Genomic DNA, 15,245 nt, shown 5'->3' on the forward strand with positions numbered 1-15,245 from the left:
GGTTTTAGAATTAATTAGTATGTTAAGCACACTAGGCATATTTATGAAATGTCCCCAGATTTCTATTGGAATTAATAATTTTTTTAAAGTTTATATTTTAAACTTTGTTTTAAAATGATTTACATTTATCAAACATGAGGGACTTCCCTGGCAGTCCAGTGGTTAAGACTCCGCACTTCCACTGCAGGGGACAAGGGTTTGATCCCTGACCCCTCATGCCGCGAGGTGCGGTCAAAACAAAAACAAAAACAAAAACCCAAAAAAACCATGAGCCTAAAAACAAAATTAATTAAAACTTACTTTTCTGAGACTGTCTTCGCTACATTTAGAGAGACTTGTGTTGGTGAGGTATAAAGTTTGCTTGCCAATGTTGGTCTGCATCTAAAGAGGCATTTACTTAAAGTGTAAAAATGGGAGTAAAAAATAATGTGTCATACATTTTAGAAAAGATAAAATATACGATTATGGAATAACCGATAGATGCAATTTTTTCAAACTCCAAGAGTTGAGTGCTGTGGGTTTGCTTTACCCATTTTCCCCTCACATCTTTATGTGTACTTGAAAGCCTGACGAAAAACCAACAGATCAAAGGTCCAAGATCTATAACACTTTGTCCAGCATTAAAGACATACTTTACTTTTACTGCTGAAAACTGTTTGTTAATTAAGTGCCATTTTTTGGGTAGACAAAATCTTTTGACAGAGAGGATCCATGAGGAAAAACGGAAATGAATTATTTGGGCTTTGTGTACAGAGAAGTTTGAAACTCCTGGTTTATAAAGTTCACACACTCCTTGTGGCTCTGATTAGAATGAAGAATCAATCAGCAGATTAAAGCAAAGAACTGGTGGGAAAAGAAAATTTCTAGTTTTCCCTAATCCAACCTGGATAGGACCTTTTGGGAAATTCCCCTTGCCTGTCAGACTATGGAGCCAGAAGCAGGGTGGAGAGTGGAATGTAAAGCTATACTGAGAAAATCCATCAACTCTGTAGGTCAGTCACACTGTTCCTCAAGTAAAGGTCCCCCATGATTTTCTGTTTTCCTACTTGATCTTTTTTTTTTTCCAGGACTGGCTCTGTTTACCTTCACCTCTGGGTGGAGTACCTGAGGTAACAAAGCCATGCACCTGTGAAGCTTACTGGCTACCTACCTATCCCTCTGTCCCTCACTCCAAACAACAACCAAACCAAATCCAAACCTAAACTCTTCTCTGCAAGTGAAGGGAACATGATCATACTGCCCTTGCAAAAAGCAGTTTGATAAACAGATGCAATTATTAATGAGATCAAGAGAACAGGCCATCACTCTGCTTTTCTATTTCGGCCCAGACTGCATTTGATTTACCCCTGGGTTTTAACTACCTCAGGATGTGGGTTACCCCTTGCTCCAGTTCCACACTGCTTATCACAGCCTATGAACATTGGGGTTCATAGACATGATAGAATGTATTTTCACTAATGACTACTAACTCCCATTAGTATTACTGAAAGTTATATCCTATTTCCCTCAAAGACTACTAAAATTTTCTTAGATTTTTAATTTAAAGATATTCAACCATGTAATAGGATATATAATATATAATTACATCCAGATTAATATACTTAATGGGGCATTTAGTTTTTTCTGGTTGTCTATAACATTTAATCTGAAATAAGCACAGAGTCTGTCATTGATCTGTAATACATTACCTTCTCTTTAGTATAAAAATACATCTTTAATATATAATTTACAACAAAAGTCAAGGTGGACCCTAATTTTAATTTTTAGCTTTGACAGTATGAAAATTGAAATATATGTTGCATAAGGTATAATTTTTCCCAGCCAATAATATTCAGAATAATTCAAAATAGTATCAATTTGAATAGAATCCCACTAGAATGGCACCTGCCAATTTATCAATAATTGATCCCCATGAATGTGTTTTACAATCAACTTTCAAAGTGTAATTTTTCATGGAATAAATAATTGAATTTTTTTTAAGGGGAGAGGAGATGATCGTATCAGGAAGGGCTCTGATGAATTATCAGAATCAGTGCCTTGAACAAAGCAGGTACTTAATATTTAGCTACCAAATTGAAACTGGACTATGATTCTTTTTTTAATATCAATCTCTTCAACTAGATAGGGTGATTATTTTCCTAATTTAGTAGTAATGGTTCTTCTCATAGTAAACAAAGAATCTGTTTGATTTTAAGGTAAGTATTCCTTTAAAATGATATTCTCAAAGAAGAGAGCAAGTATCAAAGTGAAACAGGAATGAGCAATGAAAGTTATATAAGTAAAATACAGAATACTTGCTGTTTAAGCATTTAAAAAGTAGGTTTGAATATTATCTATACCCCTACATTTTTATCAAAATTCAGTTTTCATTTTAAATGTCCTCTTATCTAAGTAACAATTGCTTTGACTGAAGCAAAAGCTAAGTGCTAATCCATGCATTTCTGGACTTTCAAATTTAATTGGGTGACAAATGATTGCATTATCTAGTTCTAATTGCTTAAAAGGCATGTGATAGATCAGATGCACAACCAGAGACATCTTCTTACTCTGACATTGCTCCATTTGGTTCAATCATCACTTTTTCTGAAAGAAAAGAAAAAAAATCAACCCAGTATTTTATCAGTAGTGATGTGCTTAATAGAAATTCCTGACTGGCAAATATTTAGGCATTGTTTGAGTGACAGACAGTATAATAAAGGATTTAATTGCTAAGTCTTTCAACCACACTCAACTATTCCTGTAGACTATCTTCTTAATATTTAGGACAAAAGGGTGGTCAAACATATTCTTTTTAAGTAATAAATCATTTACCCTTTGGATCAAACACTAGCAATTGGCCATTCTGTCCTTATTTTGGTGCCTAAAAGAGAAGCAGAAATAAAAACTAGCATTATCAGTATTATTTTAGTTTGAGGTATTTGAAATAATTTATTCATAACCTTTATATGAACATTTCTATTATCTAGGCTAAAATGTAATTTTATACTAAAGCCAATTGTTCCAAAACTATATAAACTGATGGTAAAATAGAACTAAAGCGTTCTAAAAACTATTTTATATACTATTACCTTTACAGCTTCTGTCTTGTCTAGATGATTCCTGCAAGAAACCAAAATATTTACTTCTTTAAACACTTGTATAAATTTAGAATATAAATAAAATAGAATGCAGAACTCGGTCTGTCAGCAGGGTAGTAAGCATGTATTTTGATTTTGTTTTTAGTATCATTACTTTCATCCTAAGTGAAAAACATCATTCTTCTGGTTTATGAAATGAGATTTTAAAAAAGCCTAGAGAAATTAATGCTTCCCCTTTTCCCCGTTCACCTTGGAGTTTACGTAAAAAGAGCTACTGGAAAAAATTTTGCATGTTAGAAAAGTGATGTATTAAATTAGCCTCTAATTCTCTGTTACCTTTTTGGGTTTATGTAACTTGGACCCTAGATCTGGATCCAAATACAATACAGCAGGTTGAGGTGCCCCTTTCCTACTGAGCTGACCCCCAGAAACCATAAGTTCAGTGTGGCGTATGTTTACAACACTGCTTTTCCCTCCCACTTTAACAAAGTAAAACAACACATAAACCAAACTACCTGCCACATTCCAGTTTATCCGTGTTATTAAAAACACCTTTACAGAGTATATATTAGCCAGAACTAGAAGTTTTTCCATGATATTTCAAGATAGTATTTTTAATAAAATATTATTTCAACAAATGCATTTAGAAATTAACATTTTTCTCCAAAGATGCATTTAAAAATATAATTCTTACCTTATAAGTTCCCTTATGAGTTTATTAATACTTACAATGTTTTCTCTTTGAATGTGTCCCTTTTTAAAGTTAGTCTATATAGACTTATTTTCCTATAACTTAGCCCTTTATATACCTGGATAAATTTCATTCTAATTGTAAAGAGAAAAATCAATTTTTAAGGGTTTTTTTTTTAATGTATGAGAGATGCCACACTTAAATTTTTCATAAGCAATAATTCACTTGCCTCTCCTCCCCTAACACTTGTCCCCATATCACAAGCCAGGCTTTAAAAATTATAAGTAGTAATACCTAGGGATTTCTGGAATACAAAATTCAGGACCAAAACTGTAGACAATAAAAGAGAAGCTTCATTTATTTGCATTAAGTTTTTCTCTTTTTAAATGTGTCTCCCTCACACTGATTTGCACTCTGGAATAAAGCAGTAGTGCACAAACTTTTGCCTTAGGCTTTGTTTTCTGGGGAACCCTGATCAAGCCAGACATTATATATGTATTAATTTGATTATCCCTCTGAGAAGCTCACAGAGAGCTAAAGTCCATCAGAAAAACAAGGCATCTTTTTGGGAAAAACAGTTGTAGAAGACCAAACTCTAGGATAAATAAAAGATTTTACTCCTGATTCTCTACAGCAGTGGAGCTCAGAAGCTCAAACAATGCAATAATGAACCAAATAAGATCTTAACAGAAGAAATCTAAGATGGCCTCTCCTGAGAGGTACTTACATACCACAGATGCCCACATTCTGTGGGTACCCGTATGTCTGGGTCTCCCCTTTATATTTAGAGATTTCCTTTCCGTTCTAGCTCTAGGGTCTTTATGGATTGCTACATTCTACCCTTTACCTGGATGAAACATCAGTGCATAAAATTCTCCTCCCATTTTTACCTAGTAAAGAAAAACCTAGGATGAGCAGATCCCAGCCCTTGATGGAAACCCAGTCTCTGCTAGGTCTAGCTTTATCATTACCTAGCTTTATCATTACCTACCTCCTTTCATAATCTCCTTTCATAAAATTGAATTCTTTGGGAGGCAGTACGGAATAATACTCAAGAGCTGGGGCTCTTCAGAAATAAACCCACACACCTAAGGTAAATTAATCTATGACAAAGAAGGCAAGAATATATTATGGAGAAAAGACAGTCTCTTCAGCAAGTGGTGTTGGGAAAGCTGGAGAGCTGCATGTAAATCAACGACACTAGAACACTTCCTCACACCATATACAAAAAGAAACTCAAACTGGTTTAAATAAGACCTAAATTTAAGACATGACACCAAAAACTCCTGAAAGAGAACATAGGCAAAATATTCTCGGACATAAGTCATAGCAGTGTTTTCTAAGGTCAGTCTCCCAAGGCAAAAGAAATAAAAGCAAAAATAAACAAATGGGACCTAATCAAACTTAAAAGCTTTTGCACAGCGAAGGAAATCATAAACAAAACAAAAAGACAACCTACAGAATGGGAGAAAATATTTGCAAACAATGCAACCAACAAGGGATTAATTTCCAAAATATACGACAGCTTGTACAACTCAATATTTAAAAAAACCAAACAACCTGGGAATTCCCTGGTAGTCCAGTGGTTAGGACTCTGCACTCTCATTGCCAAGGGCCTGGTTCAATCCCTGGTTGGGGAACTAAGATCCCCCAATCTGTGAGGCATGGCCCCAAAACAAAAACAAATAAACAACCCAATCCAAAAATAGGCAGAAGACCTAAATAGACATTTCTCCAAAGAAGACATACAGATGGCCAACGGGCACATGAAAAGATGCTCAGCATCGCTAATTATTAGAGAAATGCAAATCAAAACCACAATGAGGTATCACCTCACATTGGTCAGAATGGCTATCATGGAAAAAGTCTACAAATAATAAATGCTGGAGAGGGTGTGGAGAAAAGGGAACTCTCCTACACTGTTGGTGGGAATGTAAGTTGGTGCAGGCACTATGGAGAACAGTATGGAGGTTCCTTAAAAAAACTATAAATAGAACTACCATATGATCCAGCTAATCCCACTCCTGGGCATATACCCTGAGAAAACTCTAATTCAAAAAAGGTACATGCACCTCAATGTTCATAGAAGCACTATTTACAACAACCAAGACATGGAAACAGCCTAAATGTCCATAAACAGATGAATGGATAAAAAAGATGTGGTATATATATATAATATATATATGTATATTTACATATAATATATATATAACATAAATATATAATATTCCATCATATATATATATGATGGGATACTATTACTCAGCCATAAAAAAGAATGAAATAATGCCATTTGAAGCAACATGGATGGACCTAGAGATAATCATACTAAGTCAGTCAGAGAAAGACAAACATCATATGATATCACTTATATGTGGAATCTAAAAACATGATATAAATGAACTCATTTACAAAACAGAAACAGACTCACAGATACAGAAAACAAATTTATGGTTATCAAAGGGGAAAGTAGGAAAAGGAATAAATTAGGAGTTTGGGATTAGCAGATACAAACTACTATATATAAAATAGAAAAACAATAAGATCCTACTCTAGAGCATAGGGAACTACATTCAATAACTTGTAATAAGCCATAATGGAAAAGAATATGAAAAAGAATACATATATGTATGTATGTGCATATACATATATATACACATATATATATTTGAATCACTTTGCTGTACACCAAAAACTAAAACAACATTGTAAATCAACTATTTTTCAATTTAAAAAAAAAAGAAAAGAGCTGTGCTCTTGAGTAAAGACACTGGGTTCACATCCCAGTTCTGCCACTTCCCATGTAAGCTTGGGTAAGTTAATTTCTGTAGGCCTCAGTCCCTCTGTCTGTAAATCAGGGATCACAATGGTACCAACTTCATTGGATCATTATAAGGATTAAATAGGATGATCTGGGTAAAGAGTTTAGCACAGTGCCCGGCACATAGGAGGGACATGGTAGAAACAACTTGATGTTTTATCCAAACGAAAAACTGGGACGTTGCCCTATGGGGCTGATTAAGATTGCTTAGGGAAACAAAAAGGAGGCTTTACTGCAATTGAGACAAGCAAACTAGCTCTAAGGACCTTTAATTAATTAATTAATCACATAAGCCCTAAAGTAATGATACTTGCTTAGAAAGATCACTGACTCCAGGGAAAAAGGAGAGTAATTGAGAACACAGGTACAGTTAAAGCAGAGACTGATAATTGGTCAGAAATAGGTATGGCCATTGCACAACTATGTATTTTTCAAATGAGTATTAATAGCAAAAAAATCTCTCTGAAAGGAAATGTTTTCATAAAAGAAACTGATAATATTGGTTGACTGGGGAGGAAATAGAGATAGCTGCAGGACTGGGGTGGGAGGGAGTTTTTTTACTTTACATCCATTGTACCTCTTGAACTTCAAATAAAAGAAATGTATTATCTATTTAAAAAATACGATGTAAAATTTGCAATATCGTTTGTATCCACCTCTTTGTTTATCCACCTCTTACAGGCATGTGAGCTGTTATGTTGGCCTTGTGCTACTTCAATTCTCTTCTCCACCCAGTGGTACCTGTTCAAATTGGAGTCATGGTTTCCAGAAAGAACAGTATGTAAGTGCACACCTTGTAGATTCATAACTACTGATTATGGTTAATGTTAACATCACAATATTCATTTAATCAGCACTTCGACTCTCTACCAAATACACCCTCTGCCTTTTGGAACATGGGCAGACTCTCCTGATGTCTTTCAACAATCCGGGTGGTAATAGGAACAACACAGTTAGGTAACTCCTAACTTTCATGTAGTATTCAATGTCTATTTAAAACAAACGTTTGATGAGCACCTAGTATGTATCAGATATGTCTGTGATAAGCTCTGGGGATACAAGAGAAGCTCAGAATTTTACAGGGGAAACAAAGTACTAACTTCCTATATATATGGAACAGACCAAGCTTCAAAGTAATATACTAAATGCTTCCCTCTAGGGGCTCCAATGTAATTTTCCATACTGCCCAAACAGGATCAGTCAAATCCCTTCTTTTTTTTTTTTTTTTTTTTTTTTTTTTTTTCCCGGTACGCGGGCCTCTCACTGTTGTGGCCTCTCCCATTGCAGAGCACAGGCTCTGGACGAGCAGGCTCAGTGGCCATGGCTCACGGGCCTAGCCGCTCCACGGCATGTGGGATCTTCCAGGACCGGGGCACGAACGAACCCCTGTCCCCTGCATCGGCAGGCGGACTCTCAACCACTGCGCCACCAGGGAAGTCCCTCAAATCCCTTCTTTTTTGAGCTCATGGACTGAAGATACCCAAGGAGAGTCAGAAGGCACTGGAGGCAGAATTGGAAAGATAGAGGGAGAGAGTCCAGTCAACAGAACTATCCCTGAACAACCTTCAAGTTCCAGAATCCAGTTCTGAGGCCTATTCTCTGGGTTTGCTATATCCCGCCACGTATTGTAATTTCTACAAATATCCCTAGAATAAGGTATTGTCTGCCTATAGCTCATCCCCCCTTATGTGGTTGACAGATCCATCCCCCTTGAACACAAGAGCAGTGCTGTCCTAGCACAGACCCATCATGGTAATTCATAAGCTAACACAATGACTGAACCAAGGATTGAGCCTGTGATCCAAGCTAAGTTCACCACACCTTTTTCTGAGGCTTTTCCAAGTGGAACTGTCACAAAGGTAAGAGAATATGAGAGTAGAGCTTTCAACTGCTACGGTTCTAGGTTTCAGGAAGAAAGTGGCCTGAGTGAAGCAGAATATACAAGAGAATCAGATATGAGAGATGAAGAGATGAGGTAGAGAGAAGGACAGGGACGGAGGAGGGGTGGAGTGTGTGTGGGGGGCAGAGACAAACAGACACAGACACATTCCTGATGGTATTTGAGTTCCTGTTTCCAGATCAACCTCTGTCTTTACCATGGGCCAACTGATTTCTCTTTTTGCCAAAACAAGCTGGAGTTTTGTCATCTGAAACCAAGAGACCTTGACGAATACAGCTCCTACTCCTTGAAACCAAAAGAAGCTAACATACCTGCTGTCACGTAATAAGAGCTACAACACTAGAATTAACATAGACCATGGGAGCACAGAGTGAGAAGTGATCAGTTCTACCTGCAATGCGGCAACAATGAGTCAGGCTTCACAGTGAAGGTGGCATTTATTTAACCAAGTCAAGATCAAGTCAGTAGATGGGAAGAGTACTCCTGCCATGTGTTAGAGAATGGCAGAGGATGTAGCCTCTCCTGGTGGTAAGTCATTCCACCACTCTGTAGTTATGTCTACATATTGCTTATGTGCATCTCCTTGATAGATTCTTTTCCTTTACCTGCTTCTTGTATGTGGAATCAAATTTTAAAAGTTATTGTCATGTGCTAAATATTTTAACCAGTAGGCAATGGAGAGCAAACCAGGCTCTGAATAACAATCATATGATTAGATCTATCTTAGAAAAGAAATTCTGTGGAGGGTAAACCCGAGAGAGAATGGGAGTTGGAGAGACCAGTTAAGAGGCTATTACAACAGCCCAGAGCAGGGGTTGGCAAACTATCACCTATGGGCCAAATATGACTCTCTGCCTACCCTTATAAATGAAACTTATGGGAACACAGGCATGCTCATTTGTTTGTACATTGTCATGGGAACTTTCAAGCTACAGTGGCAGACTTGAAAAGTTTCGACAAAGACTGTATGACCTGCAAAGCCTAAAATACTTATTATTTGGCCCTTTACAGAAAAAGTCTGTCAAACTCTAGTCTAGGGAAAAATGATGATGCACAAAGCCAGGAAGGTACACTTGGAACAAAAAGAGAGGTGAAACTGAGACTCAGTGGACATAGAAGGGAGAACAAAAGAGTTTGATGTTTCCAGCTTGGATGACCAGGATAAGGACCAGAAGAGGAGCACACTCTGGGGGATAATGAGTTTGTTTTCAGAAATTCTGAGTTGAAGGTGCCTGGAGGTCAACTGAAATCAAGTGTTCTATTGAAAAGAGAGTTAGAACTCAAGAGAAAAGACGATGTATGGGATAACTGTGAGAAAGTGGGGATGGATGGCATGACCTATGTAGAAGAAGAAAAGGCCAAGCATAGAATCCTGGTAGAGGAAAAGAATCCGTTAAGGAAATGCACATATACAATATGTGCATTTCCTTGCACAGAGAGGTGGAATGAATGCACCACCAGGCCAGAAGTTTCTGGAGAGCAGAAACTGGCTGTTACCCATGAGTGTGGGTGCTACACCACTTTAAAGGTACTCAGATATTCACTGACTGAATAAAACCATTGGAATGATATAAAGTAATTTAATTGGCTTTAGAATGCTCATATAATTTTTTAAAAAGGCCCATAGAATTGGGGAGGATAATTCTAAGAAAAGAGCTATGGAAAAGCAGATATAGATTTATTTTAAGAAAAAAAGTACTGAAAGACTTACATAGAAAGATAGGTAGTATTAATCAGAAGATGAGTGTATTTAGATATTAGATAAGTATAAAAATGTACATGACAAAATGATTTGAAAAGGCATAATTATGTGATTACATGTTTGAAAAATTCTGTATATTATGTAAATAAAAATGTACTTTGGGGTTCAGGTCACAGCAGGGTGGGGGGTCATCATGGACTCCTTTCTAAAAGAAAGGTCTTGCTTCTTAGCTTCTTAGCTGTGTGAGCCTGGACTCTTGGTTGCAAGTTACAGAAACCATGCTCAAGGTAGCTCAGGCACAAAACGGGATGCCCTGGCTCATAGAATCCATGAGTTGAATACCCAAGCTGCGTGGAAGTAAGGACACAGTGGCTACAGCTGTGTTCAAGGAGAGGGTGGGGCTTAGGTGGGGACAGGGCTTAGGTGGGGGCTTTCCCTTGTTCACCTCCGCTTCTCCCCACCTGGGTCTCATTCTTCTCTCTCATTGCAGACAGATTTTCCATAAGTAATGCAAAACATGGCTCCCAGCAATTCTTAAGTTTTATGTGATAGGGTTCTAGCTTTTAAGGAAAAATTGCCTCTCTCAAAAACCAAAACCCCAGGGAAGAGGGGTTAGTTAGTTCAGCTAGTTTTTTTTGGCTACAAAGAACAGATAAATTCAAGCCATTAAAAAAAAAAACAAAAAACTCTAGTACCTAATCCACTCCATGTCACACAAACTGGTGCTCAATAAATATCTGTTAAATGAATGGAACAGGAAGGAAGGCAACAAGAAAGCAAAGGGAAAAGTACACATTAAACTAGAGTTTTGCTGTCCAACATGGTAGCCACACGCCATGTGTGGCAATTGAGCACTTGAAACATGATTAGTTCAATTTGAGATATGCACACCAGATTATAAAGACTTGGTACCAAAAAAAGAATGTAAAACATCTCATATCCCCACTCTTCAGGTAAGTGTTCACTAACCAGCACCCAATAGGGCCAAATAGGTTTTATTTGGATTCTATAAAGCTTCAGAAAACTGATTTATAAAATGAGTTACCAATATTTAAAATTCAGATTTCACAAAATTCTCATTTTAGGTTTCTCTTATAACACTGAAAGATATATTGTTTCATCCCACATGTGCAATTATTTTATCCTTTTGTGCTATTTGTTTTTATAAGCTACTTTTTATTCTAATAGGCAAAGAATGATTTAATAAGTAGGCAGCTACATGCTCAGGCCCTGAAACTGTGGTGAGGAGAGACAGAGATGATTAAGCACCACCCTCCATCCTAGAGGAGCTTAGTGGGGAAACATAATAGGACAGGCAGAGGGCAATATTTCATTGTATAGTCTCAAATGTGTATAAAATGGTTTCAGTGATCATCTATCAGTTACATTCATAATTAAAAATACTATCTGTAAATTTTATATATTTCCTTTACAGCAGAATATAGTGCAAGGAGCTCAGACTCTGGAGTCTGACTGCCTATGTTCAAATCCCAGCAAACTGTGTGATCTTGAGCAAGTTCCTTAATCCCTCTATGATTCACTTTCCTAAAGTGTAAAATGAGAATAAAAATACTGATAGGGACAGAGTGATTAAATAGGGACAGAGTGATTAAATAGTTAATCCCCCAGGGGACTGCAAGTAAAGAAAAAAGTATGCGAGACCCCTGTAAGTTAATGATCACTCAAGAAGGCAGGTTTGCTTAACAACAAAACCATGGGACAGAAGCCTGAGACAAGCCCCAAGACAATAAAACAATAGTGGAATGAGACCCACATCCTGCCCAGTGACCTCAGTAAGTTAATGATTCTTAGGACACACTCTTCTGCGTGCATAAAAACCAAACATATAAAGAAAAGGTGACATTATACTGAAACTTGAGATGATTTACCATATTTTAGTATATGTTACCACCTTTTTGCTCATTTCCATTGCACCATGAGAGTCTCAGTTTGACCATGCAGGGATAAGAAACCCCCCCGCCCAACATGGAGGAGGAACTGATGATGGAAGCATAATGTCTACTCAAGAATGAGGAAGAAGAGGGGCTCCCCCTTCCCCACTTTTCCTTTGATTACAAAACTGTAGCTCACTTAGTTCTGGGCACAGCACCCTCTCGCCTGCCCTCCTGTAAGCCTCACGGGCGTCCTGTTCTAATAAATCACTTCTTATCTATCACTTTGCCTCTCGCTAAATTCTTTCTTCATGGAGACAAAGCACCAGAGCTCCTTGGAGCCCCCCCAAACGCCACCTAGTGGTTTCAATACTACCTGCCTTACAGAGTTACTGTGAGGGTTAATATAAATAGCTAATAATAAATAACAGTAGCACCTATCTCCTACTACAATGATAATCACTCCAACTCTTCCTATTACTATTGTTATTATTACCTACAGCCTAGCAAGGACAGTGCGGAAGCTGAACTCTGACTAAGGAAGTCCGTTCTAAGTGCATAATTGGGCCTGGCTTGGGCAATGAAGGGGGAGAAAACATTGAAGACTGAGCTCAAATGGTGGTGCTGAATGCGTGTGGTGGTGAGGTAGGAAGCTCTGGAATTCTGGAGTGGTGCAGTGGAATCCTACAAAGGTGTTGGATTCAGCTTGGGTAAACTCTTAACACTTAAAGAGCAGTGTGCTATTGTTTTCCTGAGATTTAAAAAAACAAAACTTCAACTAGAAAAAAAAAATTTAACAAGGTGGACTTGGTGATCATTGTACTTGGTTTTTAGGAGAATAAAACAAATCAAAAGACATTTTCAGTGTCTTTTTCAGATTTATTTTTAAAAAGCAACTTCCAGGGTCTCTTGGGGGTCATAACAGATTCCTCCAATTCACCTATGCCCTCTGGGAAGTCAGACGATAAATTTATAGTGATGCTATGTGTTAACTAAAATGCAATAGGGGCACTGTGTAGAGTAGTTTGAGTAGTCAAAAGACCCCAGGATCTTGATTTTAGAAATCTCAAGTCAATTTCGTTATCTCACAGAAGGCTGAGACTAGACCTTAGAAGTGATCCGCTGTCCAAGCCCCTCATTTTACAGAAGATAAAAACAAGGCCCGGGGAGGTTAAATGATTTGTTCAAATTCCACAGAAATTTTTTATGGCAAGTCGACTAGGGAGTAATGACGTGTTAACTACAGCCAGCTGAGTGCTCGCTCCTATTGGCCATTAAGAAGTTTCAAAAAAAAAAAGTAAGAAAAGAAAAGGGGGTGGTGGTGCCTGCGGACAGAGGGAAGTAGCCGGAAGCCCTTGGATGGAAGAACGTGGCTATTTTCATTGTTTTTTTTGGGGGGGGGTGGAGGAGTTGGCGCGTGCGACTCGGCAGCTCAGAGAATGGTGGTGTAGACACGTCTGTCAAAACTGCCCAGTTATCACACCCACCCAGACACAAATATCCCTTTCTCAGTGCCCGACTGTAGCCAGAGGAGGAAGCCAATTACGAGCTGCACCTCCGGCCGCGCGGAACCTACCTCCTCGCGCGCTGCCTCGGCTGCGTTGGGGCGCCAGAGCCTGAACCTGGAGTAGGCAGAGAAGTTTGCGAGCTCAGGCGCCGGGCTTGGGGGAGTCCGAGGTGAGGACTGGGTCAGGCTGCTCTCCGGGATGATGAGGGCGACCGTGGTCGAATAAGCGCCTGTTACTCGCCTGTGGCCCTCTCACGCCGACCAGCTTTGAAGGGTTGACACAGAAAGCTAGCCCAGCTCCTGGTCGGCTTGGTGTTGGGAGCTAGGAGCCATAGACGCCGCGTCGCCATGGAGACGAGACTGCGCGCGCCGGGAGACTAGGAAGCTGCGTAGGGGCGAGGGGGAAGGGGCGGGGCGAGCCTGGGGTAGGGTTGAGAGGGCGGGGCAGGGCTGAGGGGCGGGGCAGGGCGGGGGCGGAGCATGATCCGGGAGTCTAGGAAGGTACGCCCCCAGTGACCCGTGGCCAGTAGAGGTCGGCGGTTGGATTCCTACCGTGCAGAGAATTGACTGCATGCACCGTCGGACACACTCACTTGAGAGTCCGCATGTGCACCAGTTACTCTGAAAAGGGCAGAATGGAGGGGGATTGGAATTTCGTTGTCCATACCTGATCTTATTCATGGCGGGGAGACGGGAAAAGGCAGGGCGGATTCGTTGGTGTTTTAAACCTAACCTATGGAGTAAAAGATGTCTTGAGTTGGGAGAGAGGGTTGTCCGTGGATGTGGATGAACCCTGCAGGACTTGTTCCCCCAACCTTAGGTCGCTCTGAAAAGATTATGGGTTTCCTGGAGGGCTCTGGACGTGTTTCCCCACAGATCAGATTCAAATGATTAGAACCAGGGACCCTCCCCTCCCACTAGCGGGGGATATGAAATTGACATTGGCCAATGGAAGGTTTTACTGCTTAAATAAGTGGTTTGGTCACAGAAGAGGGTGGAGAGCATTTCTATTAGAAAATTCTAATTGTCCCTCAAGCTTGGCTTCTAGAAAGGAATTGGTTTTCTCCACTTTGGATGCAGGGAGTCACCAGGGTCGATTTGTTGCTAGGCACCGTGCTTTGAAGGAAGCCCACTTTCTGGAATCAAATCTGGATGCGAATTTCACTAAATAGCTATATGAGGTATAATCGCTCTTTAACCTCTTAGGTGCCCTCTGGGAATATGAACTTTGGTAGATGGTTGTCAGACTCAAATGACATAAAGTATATAAAGTTCTGACATATAGAGATGCTTAAAAAATGGTGAATTTTATAATTATATTTTAATAAAATGGAACCAGGTGGACCATTTCAGGAACCAAGGGTATACGGAGATTCTGTTATTTTAAAATTCTCCTGGGATTTCCCTGGTGGCACAGTGGTTAAAGAATCTGCCTGCCAGGGCAGGGGACACGGGTTTGATCCCTGGTCCGGCAACGGAGCAACTGGGCCCCTGCGCCAAAACAGCTGAGCCCGCGCACCTACAGCCGGAGCTCCGCAACAAGAGAAGCCACCGCAATGAGAGGCCCGTGCACCGCAACAAAGAGTAGCCCCCTCTTGCGGCAACTAGAGAAAGCCTGAGCGCAGCAGCGAAGACCCAACGCAGCCAAAAATAAA

At 39.4% G+C, this 15,245-nt stretch overlaps 1 protein-coding gene across 9 annotated transcripts in view; it reads right to left on the reverse strand.

Annotated features, from left to right (window-relative positions):
- Positions 1 to 13,950, reverse strand: part of ERICH2 (glutamate rich 2) — a 30,505-nt gene extending 16,555 nt beyond the window's left edge. For 2 of the 9 annotated variants that reach the window (XM_027128602.1, XM_027128580.1), the window contains exons 1-5: positions 13,660 to 13,949; positions 3,069 to 3,099; positions 2,812 to 2,860; positions 2,547 to 2,583; positions 301 to 381 (exon numbers count right to left, since the gene is read on the reverse strand). Coding sequence is in view for 2 of the 9 variants with exons in the window: in XM_027128564.1 (XP_026984365.1) it covers positions 2,547 to 2,562 (16 nt within the window). In the remaining 7 variants the exon portion in view is untranslated. Of the gene's footprint in view, positions 1 to 300; positions 397 to 2,546; positions 2,584 to 2,811; positions 2,861 to 3,068; positions 3,100 to 13,659 lie in introns of all 9 variants that reach the window. The other 7 variants (XM_027128609.1, XM_027128587.1, XM_027128564.1 and 4 more) reach the window with 5 other exon arrangements.
- Between the last annotated feature and the right edge of the window lie 1,295 nt (positions 13,951 to 15,245).

This window comes from Aethalodelphis obliquidens, unplaced genomic scaffold (assembly GCF_003676395.1).
Source record: "Aethalodelphis obliquidens isolate GAN/ISIS:26980383/991018 unplaced genomic scaffold, ASM367639v1 scaffold2, whole genome shotgun sequence".
Lineage (NCBI taxonomy): Eukaryota > Metazoa > Chordata > Mammalia > Artiodactyla > Delphinidae > Aethalodelphis > Aethalodelphis obliquidens.